Raw genomic sequence first — 25673 nt, forward strand, 5'->3', positions numbered from 1 at the left:
TAGAGAAATGTTAGTGGACATGTTAGATTATAGACATTTGTATTACTTTGTATTGCAAAGTAACTGAAGCAATACCATTTAAGCTAGCAAACATATTGATATTTACCAAGCTTCAGTTTACAGCAATTTGTTTATTGCTTTTCTATTTTGCACAGGCACCTTAAAAAATGTACAATCACACCATAAGAATGTACTTTAGTTTTTAGTATCGTCCTTGAGAATCAATTCATATCTATGTCACATGTGCAGTGCTTTGTTGTGCTAGCTAACCCTAACCCCCTGCTCTCACGGCCCTGTCCCGTCTCACTGCAGCTTGCTGCCCTGCAGCAGAGCGCTCTGAGGAAGGTGAAGAGGACCCTGCCCAGCCCCCCTCCAGAGGAGAGCCACCTCCCCATCATCACCCCGGCCCTTCCCCAAATGTACATGCCCGCTGTGCCCTCCATGAGGGCCGGGTCCAGGCCAGGTCTGGCAGCCAAAGCCAGCCTGCTGAAGGACCTCACCCACGAGCTGAAGGCCGTGGAGCAGGAGTCCACCAAGCTCCGCAAGCAGCAGCAGGAGCTGGAGGAGGAGGAGAAGGAGATTGATGCCAAGCTGCGCTACCTGGAGCTGGGCATTCATCAGCGCAAGGAGACCCTGGTGAAGGAGCGGGAGAGGAGGGATATGGCCTACCTGCGCTGCATGGGCGACCCGCGAGACTACATGTCAGACAGCGAGCTGAATAACCTGCGGCTGGCGGCGGCGGTAGCTTCCTACGAGAGCAACGGGGTGCTGACCAGACCGAGCACAGCACCACTGAGCCAGTACACCAGCGACCTCAATACAGCCGCCCAGTTCCCTCCCATCTCCTCCTTCGTCTCCTACCAGTCATACCACCCCCAGAGCCAGCCAGCTCCAGCACCCCAGCCTGGCACCCCTTACCAGACCGCAGCCTTCAACCAGCCCCCCTACCCTTCAGTGTCCCAGGCAGCAGCTCTTCCCCAGCCCACCCCCCTGCAGACCCAACATCTTCCCCCATCCTACCAGACCCAGGGGTCCTTCCCCTCCCACACATACCCCCAGAGCCAGCCCCCCTACCCGACAGAGCAGGGGGTGCAGCCACTGCTCCAGCAACAGCAACAGCCAAGCCACCATGGGTTCCAGCCTGCCCAGCCTGGCCAACCTCCCTACCCCACCCACACCTCTCCATACCCCAGCCAGGTGTCCTACCCAGCTGGCCCTAGCCAGACCACTCCTTACCAGCCCCAGGCAGACATCCTCACTGTTCATCAGAGACCCAGACAGACCTCTCTGGCTGACCTGGAGCACAAGATGCCCACTAACTATGAGGTCATAAGCAACCCCACTGTAGTGGTGACCACCACAGCCCAAGATGCCATCTACTCTTCCTCCAGTGGGGCGCCCCCATACGGACAGTATACTGGTGGTACCACTATGGCCAACACTTATGGGCCATACTCTTCTACAGCCTCTAGTACATATGGCCAGTACACCACGACAGTTGCCAACACATATGGACAGCAGTACACTTCCACCCTGGCCAGTACATACGGCCAGTATACCACCACCACAGCTAACACCTACTGCTATACCACCACTACAGCCAGCTCCTACGGCCAGTACACCACCACAGTGGCCAACAGCTACGGCCACGGCACTCCATCTGACCGTCTGCACTCGGTTGACAGCCCGTCCACCTACGCACAGGACAGTCTCTACGGCCCAGCCAGCCTGGAGCAGAACATCCCAAGGAACTACGTCATGTGCGACGACATCAGTGAGCTGACAAAGGACGGCCTGGGCGGCATGGTGGCAGACATGCATCGAAGCGACGGTCATGGTGGACGCTACATGGGGGAGAGCGGCCCGGCGAGAGGAGGGAGTTCCTACGGCAGGCCGGAGGACGAGCTGACCAGGGAGGAAGACCTGTACGACCACCACAGCAGGGGTAAGAGCAGCTACCACCCACGAGGGTCAGACACATATGGCCGAGTAGTGGGCAGCAGCAGCACTAGCATGGGTGGGGGATCCGCCTATTACTATGATGACTACACCAAACACGGCGCACAGCGCACCGGGGTCCAGAAGCAGGCCTCCAAGAGCCTGGCTCCGGCCGTCATGTCCTCCAAGCGCAGCAAGCACCGCAAGCAAGGCATGGAGCAGAAGATCTCCAAGTTCTCCCCCATCGAGGAGGCACGCGACGTGGAGGCTGACCTGGCCTCGTACACCATGAGCATGTCGGGCGGTGGCAGCTGCACCGTAGTGTCCCGGGCCAGGAAACTGCAGGACGACATGGCCTACGGCCTGAGGAAGAGTGCCTATGAGCAGAAGCGATACTCCTATCCCGAGGAGGACGAGCGCATGTACTACACCTCGGGCCGTTCACGCTCCACAGGCTATGGCATGGACAAGATCTCGTCCCGGGACTATGCCGGCTACCGCAGCCGCTCCTATGAGAGAGATGGGGACAGGGATCGCTCGTCGTACAGGGCGGGATACAGTCGGGGCAGACCCCCCATGCGCTCCCAGTATTCGGAGGAGGAGAACCTGCTGAGCTCCATGGGTGTTCATGTGCGGGCCTCCTCCCTGGGCCCAGAGCTGTACGACAGCCGTAGTAATCAGTATTATGGCCAGTACGGTTCCAGCCACTCCCTGCCTGATGTGCAAGACCACATGAGAGACTTGCCCCGGACTCACGTCTACAAACCAGACGATTCTTACATTATAGACGATATGCATTGCGCTGTTTCAGACAGCGAAGGTAAATGGGTGCTGAATGCCAGTCTCTGCCCACGTATAAACGTCCCCCACCCACCCACCCACAGATAAGGCTAGATGAGAGAAAGAGAGAGAGTCGTTGCATGATTCCCTGGTGTTGCGTCTTGAGGGCTATACTGGCAGTTCTCGTCCCGACTGACTGACTGCTGTCTGTGCTGTCCCCCTGTGCCAAATCTGCATGATCCGCGTGTCCAGTTTCTTCACTTTGTTCATCACTTTCTCTCGCATGTTCTTCTGAGGTGCATCATTTTCTTTTACACAATGTTGTTGTTGTCTTGTAAAAGTTAGGTTTTGTTTCTTGTTGTGATTAACTTATCAGTGTTTTACATTTGTTGTCTTTTTTTATGTGTGCCGTGTTTTCATATTATGCATGGGGGTAAATATCGACTTCTCTTCTTTTTTTTTCTCTCCTTCCCGTTCTTCTTTTGCATGGCCTCAGTCTGCATGCCTCTGTCGCCGTCGGACTTGGAGATTGACTGTGATCTGCTCTTGGTTTCCAAAGCCTACAATCTTGGCCAAGAGGAGACAGACTGGTTTGAGAAGCCCAGGGACCTGCGCTCCGGCTCCCGTCACTACGGCAGTGGAGGCCACTCCTCGTCCGGCCGCAGCCGCCACGTCAAGCACACCTACCACGACTACGACGAGCCCCCAGAGGAGGACCTGTGGCCCCAGGACGAGTATGGCCAAGCCCGTCACTCCTCCTCCTCGCGGGACCACCGCCCCCATGGCAGCGGCAGCTCCGGGAGACACTCCTCTACGTCCCGCCACTTGGACGAGCCCCGCTCCTCTCGCTCCTCCAAGGGACATCCCAAAGACCCGTCCATGCGCCACGACTCCCGCCAGTTGTCCTCGTCGGGAAAGAGGGGCGACTCCCGCTCCCAGGGGGGGTATCACTCATCGGACTACTCCAGGGACCCGTCGGGCCACCACCACAGCCAGGGTCGCTCTTCCAAGTCCTCGTCCTCTCACGATGGGCGGACTTCCTCCAGGAAGCAGCAGGACCTCCAGGGTCACCCTTCCTCTACCTCCAGGGGCCAGGGCAGCTCTGGACGTGGGCAGGGCTCCACCAGTGGGCCTCCAGGCTCCAGGGGACAGGGTCCTACCTCCCAGCAGGATGGGCTGCAGCCAGGCCAACGCACCCAACTGCAGCAGCAGCCCCAGACCTCGGCGGCACGGCAGACAGGCACCATCCCTGCAGGCACCACTCCTGGGGGCCAGCAGCCTCTGGGCCCGGGCCAAGCCCAGCAGGGTCTACAGGCGAAGCCTGGTCAGCTTGGTCCTGGTCAGGCCAGTCGCCAGCCACAGGCAGGAGGCACAATGGGGCAACTGCCAACAACTGTGGTGAGTACCCGATTATGACTTAGTACAATATAAGTGTGGTTACAGTCAGTGACACTAGATTGGAAATGTATGAACTATAATGAGAATCACTGTAAATGTATGTAGATGATTATTTAACGCGTTATTTAACATCATTAGAGGTGTTTGGTGGCCTCTCTCCCTCTCCTCTCATCTCTTTCTTACCTCTTTTCTTCTGTCTCCCTCCCCTTCCTCTCTCTTCTACATCCCCCCCATTTCTATGCCGCCCTCTCCATCTCCCTCTCCACCCCCTCTCTCCCTCTGTCTCTCTGATAAGGCCTAGCACATCACTCTGAGAGGAGGTTTTATTTCAGTGTGTGAAACCCTGTTGGAAGACCTTATCTAGTATTGTGATTAGCACTGTGGCTGAAGATAGTGGCAGTGTAACAGCCTCTGTCTATTCCACTCAAATGGAGGAGAGAGATTCATCCCCCAAAATGTCTTCCGCTGCAAATCATTCTCAAGCCTTCCATTCCCTGTTTGTTTAGTTATGTCTCTGAATACAGCACCTTGTTTTTAATATACACAACTATACAATGTGCAAAGTCTTTCGGCTATGTGTTGTGTTTTACATATAATGCTGTACTGTAGCCCATAGAAATCCTGTATTATAGGAATTCTAGGATCTTTATGCTGTAGCCTAAACTGACGACATACTTGGTATTGTGTTTTATATACATCTTTAGGGTATTTTGACACTTATATTGAGGCATTATGGAAATCAGAGGGGAATACAGGCAGGTGGGACAAACAGTGGGAAGATTGGACACAGAGTTTGTATGATTATTATTATGTGAAATGGAAATGCAGTTGTTAGGAAATCATATTAATTCAATCACATTCATCCTGTCCCACATTGATTTGAACTGTCAACGGTGCCTGTTCTCTCTGAATGGCCCATTGAGTGATTAAAAATCATTGATTAAAAATGCTAAATTGTGGAGCATTGCATCCTCTCACAGGGTAGAGTGAATGCAAAACAGATCATGTTTGATTATTTGTCAAACGTCCACAATGCTAAGCTAATTAAATACGTTATATTTTTTTCCAATAACCCATTACAGAGATCATATTCCCAGTTTGTAAATCACGATGCACATTTAGATGCACAGCTGGTTGGTTGGCAGGGAGGAAACGATCTCTGGCTAATTGCTAATACTCATCATTCTCAATATGTCTGTCAAATGACGTTTTGGCATGGGATATTAGCAGGGGTCGCCATGATATAAGGCTAATCTTTAAGTGCATCAGAACAAAATAAATGGTATACAGTCTGTTTCCACCTTTAACCATCCGTGTTCCTCATCGCTCTGTCTCCCTCTTCCAACAGGCACCTGTTGCAAACACACCCCCTGTGACTGCCATAGGGGCCAAAGCTGTCATAGGAGGGGCGGCCCAGCCTGCAAAAACACCTCAACCCCCACTCACAGGAATAGGTAAGTATGCCTGCCTGCATCCACACTGCTCCACCCACTGAACATTTCACTGAGAGGGATTAGTACACTTGTACTCTCCTCGGCATTAGAACACATGTCAAACTCAGTCCAAGGAGGGCCGAGTGTGCGCAGGTTTTCGTTCCTCCCTTGCACTTGATTGATGAATTAAGGTCACTAATTAGTAAGGAACTCGCCTCACCTGGTTGTCTAGGTCTTAATTGAAAGGAAAAAACAAAACCTGCAGTCACTCGGGCCCTACTTGGGATGAGTTTGACACCCTTGCATTAGACAGACAGACAGACGCACACATGCAAACGATCAGAGTGTTACGTAATCAGGTATCACGGGTGTCCTGTCTAATCCCAGCGATTAATCCTGAGAAGGCCCTGGGAAGCTGATGGATAATTTTAACTCAGGAAACAGAGAGGGAAGGTTCATTTCCATGTCATGGCTCAATTGGGTCTGTGCTCACATGCTCTAGTAGTCTATACAGTCCCATCACCTTCACCTCACTGACAGCTGCATAGACAGTTGTGTTGCAGAAATAGACACCAGGGTCAGAGTCAGTGTGTAAACCTGTGTGGCCTTTGAAGCACCACGGGGTATCAGATTGAGGTGTAAATTCATCTCCTGATAAATACACTGGCTTCAAACTGTTGTGATAGTGTGCACGAAAACAGAGTATGGCATCAACTGGATTATAAAGAATGTCTTTCTAATCATCATCCTTCTTCCTCTTCCTCCCCTCTCCCTCCATCCTGCAGGCTCCAAGGCCGCCCCTAGACCCGGTGGCATCGGGAGCGCGGCAGCGGGTCAACCTGGGATGGAGGGGGAGAGTCTCCTCTCCAAGGTCCTACCAGGAAACCCTGCGGAGGCAGCAGGAAAACTAGGAGAAGGTGCCCTGCTAGAGTTCAGACTCCATGTTGTTACTCAGACTCTAATGCATTCTAATTGTTACATTGTGCTTAATCACACCTGTCTCTCTCTCTCTCTCTCTCTGTTTATCCATTTGTCTATCTATCTTCCTCCATCTGTCTATCTTCATCCATCAGCTATCTCCGGTTTCGGCAAGAAGTTCACCTCGTTGTGGTGAGGTGTTGAGATGAGGGTAAGTGTTCACCTGGCACTACCGAGTAGAAAGCCTTAACACAGCCTGGGAGATGACAGTGTGCTTGGCTATAGACAGAACCACTGTACCTCATGATATATTCCTTTCCCCACTGTATGTGGGTGGTTCGGTTTTTTCCCCAAACCACTTTGTGACATTTTTGGAGGTCTTAAGTGCACTTTGTGCAGGTTTGAGTGTCTCTCCTGAGTCCTGAACTAGGATTTTATAACAGCATGACAGCTCACCTCAGTAAGTAACAAGTAGGTGACTCACCGTCGCGTGATTTCAGGTGTCTGTAAATGTTATGGAGGATGTCGTGAGGCTTCGTACCAGAAAAACCTAGGAAGACCCCCGCTTTGTTTTACTGTGAGAGAGAGAGAGGGAGGGAGAAATACAGCGACCAAGAGAAGATATCTGAGCGCACTGGTGAGTCCAAAATCTCTATTTTCTGCTGAACTTGTAAACACATACAGTGAATATTTCAAGTTGCAGCATTTTAAAATACAACTGGAAAAGGTGAGAAAACCTGACATGATCGACCAGCTCAAGATTGATAGATTTTGGTTTTTCCCACTCTCATTCAGCCAACGAGGGCAGGAATCAATGGATGCTGCATGTCCCAGGTCTACGCACACAATGGCAGAGAAACAATGCTGATTTCTCTGGCCGGCCAGACAGTAAGTAATACACACAGACACATCAAACACAACTGCCCGGTGTATACCTTAGTAATACACTACTGACACAATAATCATAACAAAACAATGATCATTATTTACCATTATAGTCAATTATGAAGTTATGTTATGGTAAAGGTTTAGGTCACAGCAAAGATAGATATTAGATACATCTCCATAATATGTTGCAGTTAAGTCGCTCCTGCTATTGTTTGCATATAGTAGGCCTATCCTGTTTACAGCAAAACAATACTGCATCTTGTGCTAACCTTGCCATGAACACTGACCCTTGACCCCTTGGCTCTCTGTCAGCCTCGGCATGAGTTACAGCCATACTACTGTGACAGCAATACAGGCAGTGGAACTGCCAGCTCTAGGTCATGTTTCAATGGGAAACCAGGGCTAGAGAAGAGTGAGAAGGGCTCAATGTCTGTTTGTATGTAATACAACCCTCATGAAGAGTGTTGATCTTACCTCAGAGGGTTAACATATCCGATGTCCAGTGTATGTAATACAACCCTCATGAAGAGTGTTGATCTTACCTCAGAGGGTTAACATATCCAATGTCCAGTGTATGTAATACAACCCTCATGAAGAGTGTTGATCTTACCTCAGAGGGTTAACATATCCAATGTCCAGTGTATGTAATACAACCCTCATGAAGAGTGTTGATCTTACCTCAGAGGGTTAACATATCCAATGTCCAGTGTATGTAATACAACCCTCATGAAGAGTGTTGATCTTACCTCAGAGGGTTAACATAAGGCCCATTAATAGATGATTTTTATTAGAGATAGCATGTAATCTAGGGCAAATTCTACCTATGCTTGTCTATGGCATTGTATCATTGTTTTTGGCAGTTAGCACCATTTGTTATCTTGTACCTCTTTCATCAGTTTATAGAGATTGTAGAAAACAACCGATTTGATGCTAGTATCTGTTTGCTGTTTGTACCCGAACAGCAGACTTCTCTTGTGGCTCAACTGCAGTCCTTTTAGATCACAAAGCATTAGAAGACACAAAATTCTCTACCCTCAAACATGTATAGTTAGGGTATTGTTACCTTCTGGCTAGGCCCCTGTTTTTAATAATGCAACCGGTTATCCGGTTATGAACTGGACTGATCATATTCACAGAGAACAGAGAGCACGCTCTCGGATTATAGATAGGCTCTTTGGCCAGTAACAGTATCCGTGGATGGATATGAGGTTCAGTGACAGGGGAATGTTTACCATAAGATTGTGTATCCATCAACCTCCCCTGGGAGCCCTTCTTCCCCCCTCCCCAGCCAACATACAGTACAGACTATACACCTCTCAACTCGTCACTGTTCCTCCACTAAATGTGCAGTTGGCTATAGTTGACCTGTTTGGTCAAGTAACCATGTCAAATACACCACTAGGCCTAGCAGCAGTTTTAACTGGAGTTCAACCAGGGACTATGCTCCACCACATAATATACTACCTTCTCCTCTTTCTACCCCCGCCTCCTCCTCTTTTCTCTACCTTCTTCTCTCTCTACCTCCTCATCCTCCCCCCCCCCCCCCCCATGGTGCCTAATAGACTTCACATCATGCAGTAGTAATGCATGATTGCTTTCCTACATTGAAAATGCCAGCGTAATTGACTAGGCCCAAGGCTAGAGCGATGAACCACAACACACAGAGACATAATGGAGGAGAAAACAGAGCAACAGCAGCATTTGTTTATCTTTGTGTCAGTGATCAGAGAGACGCTATGGTTGTTTAGAAGAACGCGTTCCTGATTGGTTTTCATTGTGTTGTGAAGTTGTTCATTTTGAGGATCAGATCGGTGGTAATCAGATCCTTTATCTGGGCAAATGTTTACATGATCAGCTCTTCTGGAGAAGAGTTGAGTCCTGATAAATGCAACTGCTTGGGACTATTGTGACAGGGTGCACTAAAGCACAGATCATCAAACATGTTGAAATGAGGCAAGAAAACTTTATTGCACTTAGACATAGTTTGCACTCATCCAAAGAGCAGTTATCACAAGTGGACTGTAGAGCAGAGCAGTACTTGGTGACATCTGAGCCCTGCTCTCCCATGGTGCCTAGTGAGGTCACGGGGTCACCTGGGCTGTATTCACTGAGATAGAAATGTGAGGAATACAGCTAACACATTCCCTGTTCTCCCTGTCAGTTCCAAACAATATGTTTCTATCTGATCTTCCTGTAAGAATGAAATGGCTGTTTTTGGACTGTGTGGATCACCTGACATCTAAGACTCACAGGAATGTCCCACACACTTCTTATTTTCAATGACAGCCTAGGAACAGTGGGTTAACTGCCTGTTCAGAACAACAGATTTGTACCTTGTCAGCTACAGGGATTTGAACTTGCAACCTTTTAGTTACTAGTCCAACGCTCTAACCACTAGGCTACCCTGCCGCCCCACTATGCTCACAGAGGCTTCCTTCTACCACAGTGGGACAGCAGTGGAGAGAGAGAGAGAGAGATGTACAGCAGGTATCATGTTGTTGTCTTAGTAAATATGTTCCTGAAGCTAACATAATGTCTCCCTACTAATACATTTAAGCGTGGTTGATTTTCTACTAGAGATGATTCATTTGAAACGAGTGTGTAACTGATCCGTTATACATCGATAACATACTGTATATCCATCAGGTTCAGTTGTCAGCAATGGCAGTGTGCTGCCTGAGACAGAGACCCATGCTGCGTCTGTAGTGCAAGGTGGTCATGATGACTAACCGCCTCATGTGACCAGTCTGTCTGTCTCTCTCAGCATAGCATTCTCACATACAGACATTGGTGCTGCTAACTGAATGAATGGACTCTCATGTACCGTAGACCATCTTGCATCAAGCTACTGTATATCTGTGAAATGGAGTGTTCTGCAGTGTTTATGCCAGATTCAGTGAGAGACGACAGGCTTCCATGCGCTTATAATCACAATATTCACTGATTATTACTGTTACTATTTTGTTAAATACGTTTCACTGAGGATAAATTGAGTGTAATGACATGGAGATGCAGTATAATTACATAACCTGCACAGACCTCAGTTCAGTTCAGTCCTGCTTTTCTTCTGCTCTTCTGCCATCTATTGTTGAATCATAGAATTTCACTCTGTTCTAATCTTGTGTTCACATGTGCATTGTAATGGAAGGGTTGATTTAGAAATCTCATCGCCACAGAATGACATCAGTGATTTGTTCCTCTGTTATTCATTGGGGCTCCATTTTATTTATTTACTCTGTCATTTAGCCTGTAGTGAGCTACTCATAGGAAACTAGTCACCTGACTTTGTTTTCCTTCTCCAGAACGATTTGAGGCCCCCAGACTGCAATGCCCCTAGCCAAAGAACAAGGACACTGACCCCTGAGCCCCCCTGAACACCTAAGCCATCGGATCACAAGCCCTGAGGATCCCTCCAGAGAGAGCCTAGCTGGATAGAGAGCCTGATTCCTGCCACTATCTGGGTGTCACCAGGATGTCACTCCTCAAGGACCATCACCTCCCAAACAGCCATTATCCTTTGGGGAATGGGCGCTATACTAAGGAATACTCCACCCAGCTGCTCTGTAGGATGATGGGAAGGGACCACAGTACTGTGACCCCACAACACGCTAATGATGCTATCCTCTAGTCTGTAGGCTGTCCTCTAGTCTAATGATGCTATCCTCTAGTCTGTGGGCTATCCTCTAGTCTAATGATGCTATCCTCTAGTCTGTGGGCTGTTGTGCTGCTGCCTGCTGGGGTTCGTAACAGACGTGGCCGTGGTGGCATGGTAGGATCCTTGATTCCGTAAGCCTGTGCTCAGATTAAAAAACACACAGACACACTCTCCTCTCATCTCTTAAAAAGAAAAGAGAAGAACAGGTTTTTCTGGTACTAAAGACCTCCTGTTTAATTTGGATGCTGATAATTTAGGAAAGAAGAAGAAAAGACAATAAGGATGACTTGGTTGACAGAAGCTAGGAGGAAGTCTCCACAGTTTGCTCAGTTTTTTTCTCTACATTCCAGAATGGAAAAAAGCCCCGTTTTTTTTAATGCTGATTCGATGGATTCATTTTTTCCCCTCTTGCAATGTGTCTAAGAAGTGGATTGTGGATTTAGGATTTGGAAATGCATGGAACTTTATATCCAAGACCTTACACTGTTCACCATTTCAGTCACAGAGGCCATAAGACATTGGTTAATAATAATAATAATAATAAAACATTTGAGTAAAATGTATCCAAAAGAAGATGAGGAGGACACAACACTGAATCTGGCCACAGGATGGGAGAATCATCATTCGGGAGGTTTCCATTGCACCATGAGAGCCGAATGTGGCCAGGTTTGTTTTTTAGCCATTGCAAAGCCATTAGTAAGAAAAAACATCCCCAGAACGTTTGGGTTCCTGGTGTTTCTGAACCTTCCCACAACGTTTGGGTCTCTGGTGGTTGTGTTTTTTTTTACGACTCAGTTTTTTTGTTCTCGTTCTGTATTTGCCTGATTTTCTGGATTCGCCTTAATCATTGCATTATTTTTTATTTAGAGTAAAGTTACATCTTATTTTTTTACTCCATGTTCTGTCCATAAAGCTTATTTTAATTGCAGACTTTTTTATGTAATAATGATGTCCGCTGGAACACTGGCTGTGAGATTAATTTATATTGTGGGATTTTGTTTCACTTTTAAATTTGTAATCCTTTATATTGTGTATTTTCTCATACATTTTTGTGTTTATGGTTGCCATAATCATTGATTACGTAATGTATTTATGATTATTAATAACGAAAAAGCAATAGTATGTGGAAGAAAGTCAGTAAAGAGCACAATCTTGTGTCAATTTACAAATCGTTAGTCAGGAATGTGTTGCCTCTGTGCGATATTCTACTATCACATCTTAACAGGGCCACACCTGGGTTGTATTCATTAGGCACCAAACAAAATAAAAAACTGACAAACAGGGAGGAACTACCTGAAATTGTCCAATAAGAAATTATCGTTTTTGTTTTCTGTTGCAAAACGTATTGCTACGGAGTGCTCTAATAAATACAACCTTGGAAATCCAGTCTGGTAGTTTGGTACTGCCCAGTCAAGGCATATCATATCTGCCCATTATGATATGTGAGCACTGCAAAACAGCAGAGAGGCACTGAATACAAACCAGTGCAAATCACCATTGTATCTGACTTGAAGTAGTTTAGCATTCTTTTGTTGACTGTCATAATTATTGGGTTTTCATGTTTTCTGGCTTACTACAGACTTTTAACATCCAAAACACCATCACAGGGGAAAGAGAAACACCTTACAGACATGTAGTACATATTGGCTATGTGTTTCAAACAGACTGAGAATGTTACGACTGGAGAGACACCTACTCTGCATACACTCACATATGGCTGCGGGCAACAGTGATGTATGAGTTATGTGCGAGGTAGCAAAAGGTGTTTGGTGGATTAGACACTGAAGTGTCAAAGATACAGCACAGTTGGTTCCGTTTTTTTGCCTTTGTTTTTGCGACCAAACTGCAAACCCCAAAATGTTGACGATTGTCACAGAAACCTCTCAGGTCAGTGTTCTTCCTGCTGTTCTTTGCAGTGCAGCGTGTGTAGTAGTGTTACTGGTCATACGCTGAGACACTAGAGGCCTACTGATGGGAGCCCAAACGTGATGTATATTCTCTCTCTCTTTCTCTTTCTGTGGTTGCTGGAATCAAGCATGCTCTGGCAAAACCTCAGTAACAGTCACTTCTGTAACGTTACGTTCCTGATGTTTGTATGTGTGTGAGTACTGTATGCGTGTGTTTCTCACCATCCTACTAAAAAACAAACCATTATCTGGCAAATAAAACAAGTGTGTGGTCGACAGCAACTTTTACATTTCAAACGTTCTATGCAATGAATCATATTTGGGGGAAATAATAGGGAAGAAACCGAACACTATCATTGTCATGGCTGAGACAAATACTGCTTCCTTTTAGCATTCCTGCTACAAAAATGGATTGACTTTGTAAATAGCTACAATATGTGTACGTCAGGAATTTGATTCAATGTTTTTTTACATTTCTTTTTAGTGGCATGTTTCAGTCCCTTCACTGAAAATTGGAACCGGTTGCCAACTGGTTAACTACATAGGCACCCTAAAATGGCACACTATTCCAATTAGTGTACTATAGGCTGGCTATAGGGAATAAGGTGCCATTTTCGATGCAGAATAGTGTCAATAAAGTCTGCCATCTTATTGCTTCAAGCATGGGTTGCTGGGTACAGCGAATGGTCTTGTACATACAGTGCTGAAGACCCCATTTTTGTTGGACGGCCATAGATTCCAATATTTGGCTGCTAGTTTGTGCACTTGTTATTCCATAGAATAGAATGAAGCTGCTAAAGACTTAAGCCAATTATATGAAGAGATTAAATATATAAATATGTAAAACAAATACTATATGATAAATATATATAACACATATTTGAGAAATGACAGGCACTTTTCATGATCGAAGGGAATGACCTGGTGTGTGTACACTGCCACTACCTATTAACATACTATGATATTCAAGAAGTTTGAACGTTGATGGGAGGCTGGCAGCACAACAGAGCTTTTTTCCTTTCAGTTGTCCCCCGAAAACCATTGTAAGCTAAACCCACTCACCATTAATTTGGCTTGAAAGGCTTTAGTGTGAAAATCCCTTAACCCACAACTCACTCGGTACAGTAACTGCTGTTTCAAGTCTGGGTGATTATTTCAATGTAAAAAAGTGGAGATATTTTTATAGCATACTTTAATGGAATATCTATACACAAATATTATTGTATCATACAGATAGTCATTGGTACACTGGCGAAATCCCTATGAAGTTCATGGAATAGAATGATGATCATATCAATATTGTCTTACTGTTACAAAGGCCTCCTTACAGTAGATAGACTGGCATGGAAAGCACCTCACAGGCTGTTAGAACAAACTAGTGACAGATAAAGTCACTGTCAGTGGATGGATTATCAGATATATAAATGAGATAGAGATAATAATGAAGTTGTTCAAAAAGAAGAGAACCAATACTGATGAAAATCCAATTATGACTTGTTTATGTTCAAAATAGTTTGTAACTGTGTTCAATCACTTTGCCTCAGGAAAGCACACACAAAATGCACCGTGGTGAAATGAAATGGGACGTTAATATGCATAGTAGTAAGGGCTTATTATTACAATACTGGTCAATCAAGAAAGCCATCTTATTACTGTCCCATCCAGTCCTAAATCTACTCTGGATTGCATGGGCTTTGGACCACAGCATTTTGCCAGGGACAATTAAAACACCCATGTCTTTTTTTTACGTCAACCAAAAATTGTGCTTTTAAAGTAGCATAGCAACTGCGACTACCTGCCCTTGCTGTGGATCATTGTGGATGGCTATGCACAGTGAACAACAGGACATTACTATGGATGAACAGAATAGGGTGACAGACAAGGGAATGCCGGTAAAAAAGCTACAAAAAATCTTTCTCAACCATCAGGGAGCAGTCATCTTTCACCTTAGTGAAAAGTAACAAGTGCATGAGCTAATGCAGCATAAAGCCTCTCCTTACATCTGACAGGCAGGCAGACATATTCACTGTAAATACCAGTCAGGGCCATAGACTGCTCTGTACAACATGTAAATGTCATACTAAACACTATCACAGGCATGGAAAGCCACGCAGGCTGACCTCGCCAAACTTGTGCTTTTGTGAATAAAAATGACAAAAAAGCATTGTGTATGTGGCTGGCTTGTGCAGACTGTTTAATTCAAAACAAAAAGTTGTATTCGGAAACATATTGGTCTGTGTAGAGTTTCTATACATGTTGTGTTTGTAAAACGAGAAGAAAAAACTCCTTCCTCAAAAGGGATATCCTGGCTTCCATTAACTGGATGGAGGTTTGTAAAAAAGAACATCTAATTGAAAAAAGCAACAGAAAATAAAGACAGAGAGCCTAAATGAATAAGATATTACATTCACTGTTGTAAGTGCAATGAGCTATACTTCATGTATCCATTTGCAAACCTTGTGTATGTTTCAGTGTATTCCTGTAAACAGTTGTAGTAGACTTGGTGCATCATGTCATGTAATGTGATGAATGAAATAATGACCTTACAATACATTTCAATCAGGAAAAGAATAAAAGACAAATACAAAAAAAATACTGTTGTCTGTAGTAATCTTTCTAGAATTACAAGCAATACAGTCAGATCATTATAGTGAGCATTCTATAGCCCTGTTTATACCTGCCTCTTAACTTGCATCCTTTGTCCTGATTGTGCCCATATTTTCAGACCGGTGTAGATGATTAAAAGCTGCATTGTGATCAGATCTTCTTCACCACCTCCGGAGGTAGTCAGGCACAATGGGCTGCGTTTACACAGTAAGCCAAATTCTGATATTTTTTTCACTAATTGAAAACATTTTTCACTGATGTGAAAAGATATCTGATTGGCCGAAAGACCAATTAGTGGAAATAATATCAGAATTGGGCTGCCTGCGTAAACAGCCTAGACAGATCTGGACAGAAAAACAATTTAAATCATAATTATCCCACCTTCTAAAATCATTGACAGGTGGCACCAATGACTTATGGCATTAATGTGTCATTTAAAAAATATATATATTTTAAAGATAGAACACTTAAATAATTTGCATACAGGGAGGGGCCAGTAGATCTGGTCACAATGCAGACGGATAGGAGGCCCATTTTAATACAATGTATAGACATATTTCTGAAAATGTGGACAGGATCAGGACAAAGGATGCATGTTAGCGGCAGGTATAAACAGGGCTTATAAGTGAGAGAACGTGTATCACAGTCACTGTTTCTGCTGCTTCTCCATAGACAAACGCACACACTGTCAGACTGAGCTGGTGGTGTACAGTATAAATGCTACTGTATGGAGTGAGGTAGTCCATAAAAATCATACCGGCCATTTTTTGGAGAAAAGCTTTCCTTTCCTCCATACTGTACCACCATGATCATAATTTTTCATATGAAAAGATTTTTTTTTATAAGAATAAAAGGTCTGGATTCAAACCGTATCGCGGAAGATCCGCGTAAAAATGTAAAGGTAATTTCCGATTGAGCCGACATACAGCGTTAACCCTGAATGCAGTATCCGCGAACATTGCCTTTAAATTTAAATCAAGCTATAACGCGGGTTTTTTCCGCAACACAGATTGAATCCAGCCCTAAGTGAACTTTAATTAGAAACCACAATGTTCAACAAGATTTTCTTTAAGAAAAAAAGCATGTACATATATAGTATATAGTTAAACTATATGATTTCATTAGATTTTACCCATAAACTTGCAAGCTGCCCAAATTACAGAAATGACCCATTAAAACTTCCACCTCAAAATAAAACATCTGGAATAACGTTATCCCCAAAAGTTTGTTTAAATACTAATAAATCAATTGCACGAAATAATATGCTATTGGCTTGTGATTCTACTGTACTAAACATACATTTACAAATAATATGCTATTGGCTTGTGATTCTACTGTACTAAACATACATTTAGAAATAATATGCTATTGGCTTGTGATTCTACTGTACTAAAGATACATTTAGAAATAATATGCTATTGGCTTGTGATTCTACTGTACTAAAGATATATTTAGAAATAATATGCTATTGGCTAGTGATTCTACTGTACTAAACATATATTTACATTGACAACCACAGTCAAGAGGATTTTCAAAATGTTGAATACGCAACTTATATAAGCTATTATTATGAAGACACACACAAAGCAAGAGAAAAATCTACTTTTTTAATGTTGGTACATTAATCTTAAGATGCTAGTTAACAAATTAGCATTTGATGAAACAGTGATGAAGTGTGTAGATATCACACCGCTTCTGGTTGTCTGTTTTACATACATTTCCTGTACATACACGTCTGCTGAGACCTAAACATTTCAAAGTGTTACTGACAATAAAGCACAGCATAGAGATGGGTTTGAAAAACATACGTCAAAAACATTTGACTGATAAAACTAAAAACATCTTAAATATTAAATGAAATACAGGTAAAAAATGTATGAAATACAGGAAAATCTGTTTACTTAGGGCTCTGTTCAACTAGATCCGCTTTATCCAACATCCGTATTGTGGTTGTTTTCGTGGAACTGCGTGAGAGCTGTCAAATCCACAAGTGGCTACTGGCATTAAACCTAAAGCGGACCTTGCCATTAGCTGCATGGAGTCACATTAAGAGAAATCCCATCCAGCCATGTTTACAAGTTCAAAACACTGGAATGTGAGAAATAGCCTACACCTCGAATTAGGCTTATATAAATCAAAATCATACTTTTTGTTAAATAAATTTCAATTTGAGTGTCATTATTTCTATATAGCCTACGCGTTCTCATTCTGAATTTCTAACACGAGGGGGACGGTGTGGCTTCGTGACAATGATCACAAGAGCAGCTGCTCACCGATTTGACAGCACCAACGCAGTTACACCTCCGACACCAACAAAACATCAGCTATGTGGGTGTCGGCTATCGCCGGTTAACGCTTGCTCTGATTGAATCTAGGCCTTAAATTCAGGCACTAAGTATAACCATGGGGAAAAACTATCAATCAAGACATGATCAAAGGCTTCTTGGTTTGTCATGTCTTTTTGCCACAATGCATTGCCCATTTCTCCAACCACCAGCAATTCCACAAAAACTAAGACATGTGTGAAAGCAATATTCAGTCAAGATCAAATTGCTCTAAGCTGGGAATTCATCTTTATAATACTTTCTTACTGACTAGCATGGTGATCCACAGACCAAATTCACACAATCACTTTGGGTTCATCTACAGTCAAACAAGCTGACAACACGGTCATCTAAATATGGGTTTGGCTGCCAGTACGTGTATTACTATACATGTAAAGGTACGCCGAGACACTCAGAGCTATTGGTTGGATGCATAGATTTTGGCGGCCATTTCAAATGCAGTGTGGTTCAGGAGAGTAGGCCAGTTTGTAGTGCAGGGAATGAAGTGGATCCTGGGAAACCAAACTGAATCCCCCTACGTTTCACTATTGTGTCACTTCAAGAGATTATGTTTGGATTCCTATGAAGAGTGAACAGCATTCCCAATGGTCAACATGGCATGTTTTACTAAACTTGTTTGCTGCGTTTAAAAAGACCTCCAGAGCAGAAGCACATTGGTTTACACTTTGATTCATGCATGTAGGCTTAATCTACAAGGCTTCAATGTTATGTAATGTTTACCAGAGTACAATTAACTGCACATTAATCCCCCAAAATATATTATATTTCTGTTAAAAAACTATTTGATGCCAGTCTTTTATAAATAAGAACTTACACATAATGGCTGACCACTATAAAAGAGTGTGGTTATAAAGCCAGTGTTCCTAACACAAGGAAGGCAACAATATGCTTACAAGGGAAGCTGATATTATTATACAATGACTTCTACTGTGTATCGGTTATAATCCCATCAATTCCAAATTTACTTTGAGCTGGTAGGTCAGTTTTACGGTGATTAGCTAGCTATATTTGATAAAGTAGGTATTTACATACATGTATATCTTACATGCTTTATCATGTTACAATAATCAATTCATTTAATCATAGCCAATGACTGAACAGCAAAACACCCCACGCCAGTCATACCTGTAGTTAAAAGGAACCATATGGCTTCAGATTCTGTACAAATCACTAGAAATGTATACACACTAGCAAACAGACAAATTACTCTTCTTATAATCTTACTAACTGCAATTGTTATTTTCATGACTCATGATTACTTTAACACTCTAAGTTGACTAACTAGGTAAACAGTGGGAGCTGAATGTACTGTAGGCTACTGCCACAAAGCTAGGGGTCACTAAGGCTGTTAGCTAGCGAGCCAATAGCCATGCAGAAGAGTAAGAGAGGAATATTTTGTGCTGGGGGAATGACTGACTGACGGTCTGTATTCACAGACTGAGCACTGGCCAATGTGGATAGATACATGTGTGATTGGCCTATACAGCAAATGGTCATTACTCTTATCTATACATATAACTTACATTACGTGACAGGTAATGATGAGAAGCTCAACCTCTGGACGTATATAGGGGCAGTGGTATAAAGTACTTCAGTAAAAATACTTTAAAGTACTCCTTAAGTCATTTTTTGGGGTATCTGTACTTTACTCGTTATATTTTTTACAACTTCTACTACACTACATTCCTAAAGAAAATAATGTACTTTTTACTCCATACATTTTCCCTGACACCCGAAAGTACTACATTTCGAATGATAGGAAAATGGTCCAATTGACACATTTATCAAGAGAACATCCCTGGTCATTCCTACTGCCTTTGATCTGGCTGACTCACTAAACACAAACGCATAGTTTGTAAATGATGTGTGAGTGTTGGAGTGTGCCCCTGGATACCCATAATAAAAAAAGAAAATGGTGCCATCTGATTTGCTTAATATAAGAAATGTGAAATTATTTATACTTTAACTTTTGATACTTTTGATATATTTTAGCAATTACAATTACCTTTGATAGTTCAGTATATTTAAAAACAATTACTTTGACTTTTACTCAAGAGGTATTTTACTGGGTGACTTTCACTTCAACTTGAGTCCTTTTCTATTAAGGTATCTTTACTTTTACTCAAGTATGACAATTGTATGACCTGGTTGGAATAGTCCAGGTGCGCTTGGTTTATTTTGTCAGGAGCAATGGGACCAAAGGAATAGTCCCAAATGTGCAAACTCGCCACGCAAAGCAAGTTAAATAAAACTAAAATATTTCCAATATTTTAAATAGGTATTCGACCCATTTCTGACAGGGAGGAAGGGGAGGGGTACCCACAAAGCACTCCTGTTCAGGAACAAAACAGTCTCCTACAGTCTCAGTTCCTTTCTGCTTTCACCTTTGATGCCTCCAATGATCAAAAGGCACATTCACATTCCTGATTTCACCGTTGACTGTTTGTTCCATTACTGTTAGAAGACGGGGGAGGGTTGTGTTAACAACACATAGCCTCTCCTTGTATAACACGTGTCTATCGCCACTTCAGAGTTCCAATGGGAGACTGTGTGGTGCTTAGAACAGGAGAGTGTCGGGGGACTGGCAGGAGTGAAAGGGAGGCTGAGGGGATGTTGGTGGGTGTTCCCATGGAGTCCACCTGGATCAGTAGATAACAGGGAGGTCAGAGTAATTTCTATCGAAGTAGCCCCCTGTGTAGAGCCAGTCCTGGGATGACGTGTAGGGGTTTGTGCCTGACTGGAACCATCTGGAAGACACGATAATGGTTATTATGGTTTACTTTCAATGATATAACACCATTGATCTTTATGTTCTACAAGTACGTCATATGAATAAATACAAATCTTGAAATGTGAGGACACTCAGTTGTCACCTAGTGGACCATTCCTCCTCGTCCTTGGAACGGTCTTTCCGCGCCAACCTCTGTTTCTCCTCCAGCCTCTCCTTCTCTCGACTGGCTTCATCTGCACATACAAGAACAGTGGATCTTAAATGACCTATTCTGTACTTAGAAGCTGATACACAAACTTAACACTAGTTTCAATAAACCAGCCTCTAATACTTTGGCTGTGTGGATATGTGGCATGCACTGACATACTTAACCTGTTGGGGCTAGGGGGCAGTATTTGCACGGCCGGATAAAAAAACGTACCCGATTTAAGCTGGTTACTACTCTTGCCCAGAAACAAGAATATGCAGATTTGGATAGAAAACACTCTAAAGTTTTTAAAACTGTTTGAATGGTGTCTGAGTATAACAGAACTCATATGGCAGGGCAAAACCTGAGAAGATTCCATACAGGAAGTGCCCTGTCTGACAATTTGTTGTCCTTCTGTTGCATCTCTATTGAAAATACAGCATCTGTGCTGTAACGTGGCATTTTCTAAGGCTTCCATTGGCTCTCTAAAGCCACCAGAAAGTGGAATGGGGTGTCTGCTGTCTCTGGGCAAAGAACAGCAGCAGAATTTGTAAGTGGTCAGCCTGGGGACAGTGAGACTGAGATGCACGTTCACGAGACTACTCCATTTTTTTCTTTTAGCCTTTGAATGAATACAACGTTGCCCGGGTTGGAATATTATCGCTATTTTACGAGAAAAATATCATAAAAATAGATTTTAAACAGCGTTTGACATGCTTCTAAGTACGGTAATGGAATATTTTGAAATGTTTTGTCACGAAATGCCTCGCGCGTCACCCTTCGGATAGTGACCTGAACGCACGAACAAAACGGAGCAATTTGAATATAACTATGGATTATTTGGAACCAAAACAACATTTGTTGTTGAAGCAGAAGTCCTGGGAGTGTATTCTAACGAAGAACAGCAAAGGTAATCCAATTTTTCTAATAGTAATTCTGAGTTTAGTGAGCCCCAAACTTGGTGGGTGTCAAAATAGCTAGCCGTGATGGCCGAACTATCTACTCAGAATATTGCAAAATGTGCTTTCGCCGAAAAGCTATTTTAAAATCTGACACCGTGATTGCATAAAGGAGTTCTATATCTATAATTCTTAAAATAATTGTTATGTATTTTGTCAACGTTTATCATGAGTAATTTAGTAAATTCACCGGAAGTTTGCTAGTTCTGAACATCACATGCTAATGTAAAAAGCTGGTTATTGATATAAATATGAACTTGATTGAACAAAACATGCATGTATTGTATAACATAATGTCCTAGGAGTGTCATCTGATGAAGATCAAAGGTTAGTGCTGCATTTAGCTGTGGTTTTGGTTTTTGTGACATACATGCTTGCTTTGAAAATGGCTGTGTGATTATTTTTTGGCAAGGTACTCTCCTGACATAATCTAATGTTTTGTTTTCACTGTAAAGCCTTTTTTTTAAATCGGACAATGTGGTTAGATTAACGAGAGTCTTGTCTTTAAAATGGTGTAAAATAGTCATATGTTTGAGAAATTGAAGTTATAGCATTTTTTAGGTATTTGTACTTCGCGCCACGCGATTCCACTGGCTGTTGACTAGGGTGGGACGCAAACGTCCCACCTAGCCCAGACAGGTTAACCTCTCTCAAAAAACAACAATGGAATCTGAACACAAAAAAGACATGTGAATGCACCACCCCAAAGGAACGGTAGAGGGCAGCATCATGTAGGGTGTGGGGATGTAATAGAAAAACTTCATTACCCATGTCTCCGTTCTCCATGGCTCTGATGTCGGGACGCAGGCGGCAGTCTGTGGGGGCCAGGCGGTCCTGCATGCCAGGCTCCAGCTCATTCAGCGACATGGCAAAGTTAGTGAAGTTATACATCTGTAAAAAATAAGATTATACATAATTAATACCAAAATGTATGTATGTGTGTGTGTAAGCTGTTGGGTTATATGCTAAGCTGTGTGTGTGTTACCTTAGCAGAGTGTTGGGGTCGTGATGATATCCTCCAGAGCAGGGTGCTGCCAGGGATCATAGCTACGGTCTCCTGGACCTCAGGCATGTCATCTGCATCATCGTTTTCTGCCCCCTCAGGCTCCTCCTGCACGCACGCACACACACACACACACACACGTATGCAAGTCTATATAAAAACTAGCAATGCTTACAAAAATCAAATGAGATGTGTATTTTCCTTCTGAATAAAGCAATAAAATCAGAAATGACTTCAGCAAGGGATACAGTGCATTATGAAAGTATTCAGACCCCCTTGACATTTCCCTCATTTTGTTACAGCCTCATTTTCTAAAATGGATTAAATAATAAACATTTATAAATAAATAAACATTTTAACATCTTGACAATGTTCTGTTATAATATCCACCCTGCACAGCCAGAAGAGGACTGGCCACCCCTCATAGCCTGGTTCCTCTCTAGGTTTCTTACTAGGTTTTTGGCCTTCCTAGGGAGTTTTTCCTAGGGAGTTTTTCCTAGCCACCGTGCTTCTTTCACATGCATTGCTTGCTGTTTGGGGTTTTAGGCTGGGTTTCTGTACAGCACTTTGAGATATCAGCTGATGTACGAAGGGCTATATAAATACATTTGATTTGATTAAATTTTTCCCCCCTCATCAATCTATACACAATACCCCATAATGACAAAGCAAAAACAGGTTTAGACATTTCTGAAAATGTTTTACAAATAAAAAAACAGAAATACCTTAATTACATAAGTATTCAGAACGTTTGCTATGAGACTTCCATTGATCATCCTTCAGATGTTTCTACAACTTGGAGTCCACCTGTGGTAAATTCAATTGATTGGACATGATTTGGAAAGGCACACACATGTCTATATAAGGTCCCACAGTTGACAGTGCATGTCAGAGCAAAAACCAAGCCATGAGGTTCGAGACAGGATTGTGTCGAGGCACAGATCTGGGGAAGGGTACCAGAAAGCATCGAAGGTCCCCAAGAACACAGTGGCCTCCATCATTCTTAAATGGAAGAAGTTTGGAACAAAGACTCTTCCTAGAGCCGCCCAGCTAAACTGAGCAATCGGGGGAGAAGGGCCTTGGTCAGGGAGGTGACCAAGAACCCGATAGTCACTGACAGAGCTCCAGAGTTCCACTGGAGATGAAGAACCTTCCAGAAGGACAACCATTTCTGCAGAGCTCCACCAATCAGGCCTTTATGGCACCTAAAGGACTCTTGGACCATGAGAAACAGGATTATCTGGTCTGATGAAACCAAAATTGAACTCTTTGGCCTGAATGCCAAGCGTCAGGTCTGGAGGAAACCTGGAACCATCCCTACGGTGAAGCATGGTGGTGGCAGCATCATGCAGTGGGGATGTTTTTCAGCGGCAGGGACTGGGAAACTAATCAGGATCGAGGGAAAGATGAACGGAACAAAGAGAGATCCTTGATGAAAACCTGCTCCAGAGCGCTCAGGACCGCAGACTGGGGCGAAGATTCACCTTCCAAAAGGACAACGACCCTAAGCACACAGCCAAGACAACGCAGGAGTGGCTTCGGGACAAGTCTCTGAATGTCCTTGAGTGGCCCAGCCATAGCCCGGACTTGAACCCGATCGAACATCTCTGGAGAGACCTGAAAATAGCTGTGCTGCGACGCTCCCCATCCAACCTGACAGAGCTTGAGAGGATCTGCAGAGAAGAATGGGAGAAACTCCCCAAATAAAGGTGTGCCAAGCTTGTAGCGTCATACCCAAGAAGACTCTAGGCTGTAATTGCAGCCAAAGGTGCTTCAAAGTACTGAGTAAAGGGTCTGAATAATTATGTAAATGTGATATAAGTTTATTTATAACATTTGCAAAAATGTCTTAACTTTTTTTTTGCTTAGTTATTATGGCTTAATGCGTGTAGATTGAGGGGAAAAACAATTTAATCAATTTTAGAATAAGGCTGTAACGTAACAAAATGTAGAAAAAGTCAAGGGGTCTGAATACTTTCCCAATGCCCTGTATGTATACTTCATGTACCATGAATATACCATATCCACTATGAAATGAACTACACTATACTGTTCTCACTGGTTCACCACACATACTACATACATACTACTACAGAGACCTAGACTTCTTGTCTCATTTTTACCATGACATTACGTCATGGCATGCTGCCAGAATCATCAGGAAATCAAAAATCAGAGGACAGTTATCAAGAGAAGTCAATGTTGTATTACAATGAGTCAACAAACATTAAAAAACACACACAATATGTACACTACAAGTCCCAATCTGCTTCAAAATTAACTTTACTCTAGAAAAGGACACTCATGTTGTGAGACACTCACTCACCTGACTCTTCGGTTTCTTAGAGTCTCCTTTCTTCTCAGCCTTCTTGTTGGCCTCGTATGTGTGGGGGTCCACGCTCCACATGCACTCAGTCCACTTCCCATAGATCACACAATGCTTCTTTTTACTGCCAGGGACAGAGAGGAGAGGAGACATCAGCAGCCAAATACTGCAGCACTGACAGAGAATGACGGCGTGTTATCATTGTGTGTCTCCCACCAGGGGTGAGTTCAGTCGGGAGAAACGCTTCAAAACCATTTGACACGGGAAGGTACTACCCTTTCCTGCAGTCAAATGACCTAGTTGACTCATGGGTAGAACGTTGTTAATATTTTTCACCGAAAACACGGTGTTTCTATTTTGATGATAATCGTGCAAGAGGGGAGGCTGCCGTTTTACGGGCTCCTAACCAACTGTGCTATTTAAAAAAAAAAATGCATTGTTTGTAACTTATTTTGTCCTTAATTTAGCGTGAAGAAATGACGGAATTTCAGTGGGCCGTCGTCGGCGACTGGGTAAGCCGCCTTTACCATCCGTTCTATTGGTCAACGTGCAATCACTGGAAAATAAACTGGATGATATACGATCGAGACTATCCTAC

At 43.5% G+C, this 25673-nt stretch overlaps 2 protein-coding genes across 9 annotated transcripts in view; one reads left to right on the forward strand and one right to left on the reverse strand.

The window, feature by feature from the left end:
• Window positions 1-11441, forward strand: part of LOC106566792 (protein bassoon) — a 181409-nt gene extending 169968 nt beyond the window's left edge. Inside the window, exons 6-13 of one of the 3 annotated variants that reach the window (XM_014135182.2) lie at window positions 313-2758; window positions 3215-4116; window positions 5465-5570; window positions 6335-6466; window positions 6623-6678; window positions 6968-7104; window positions 7263-7355; window positions 10658-11441. In XM_014135182.2, coding sequence (XP_013990657.2) covers window positions 313-2758; window positions 3215-4116; window positions 5465-5570; window positions 6335-6466; window positions 6623-6663 — 3627 coding nt within the window. In that variant the 3' untranslated portion in view covers window positions 6664-6678; window positions 6968-7104; window positions 7263-7355; window positions 10658-11441. The remainder of the gene's footprint in view (window positions 1-312; window positions 2759-3214; window positions 4117-5464; window positions 5571-6334; window positions 6467-6622; window positions 6679-6967; window positions 7105-7262; window positions 7356-10657) is intronic. The other 2 variants (XM_014135183.2, XM_014135185.2) reach the window with 2 other exon arrangements.
• Window positions 11442-17117: 5676 nt separating this feature from the next.
• Window positions 17118-25673, reverse strand: part of LOC106566795 (oxysterol-binding protein-related protein 2) — a 40856-nt gene continuing 32300 nt past the window's right edge. For all 6 annotated transcript variants that reach the window (XM_014135190.2, XM_014135195.2, XM_014135191.2 and 3 more), the window contains 5 exons: window positions 25076-25199; window positions 22732-22857; window positions 22514-22637; window positions 20743-20833; window positions 17118-20616 (listed from right to left, as the gene is read on the reverse strand). In XM_014135190.2, the coding sequence (XP_013990665.2) occupies window positions 20514-20616; window positions 20743-20833; window positions 22514-22637; window positions 22732-22857; window positions 25076-25199 (568 nt within the window). In that variant the 3' untranslated portion in view covers window positions 17118-20513. The remainder of the gene's footprint in view (window positions 20617-20742; window positions 20834-22513; window positions 22638-22731; window positions 22858-25075; window positions 25200-25673) is intronic.

Source organism: Salmo salar, chromosome ssa13 (genome assembly GCF_905237065.1).
Source record: "Salmo salar chromosome ssa13, Ssal_v3.1, whole genome shotgun sequence".
Classification (NCBI taxonomy): Eukaryota; Metazoa; Chordata; class Actinopteri; order Salmoniformes; family Salmonidae; genus Salmo; species Salmo salar.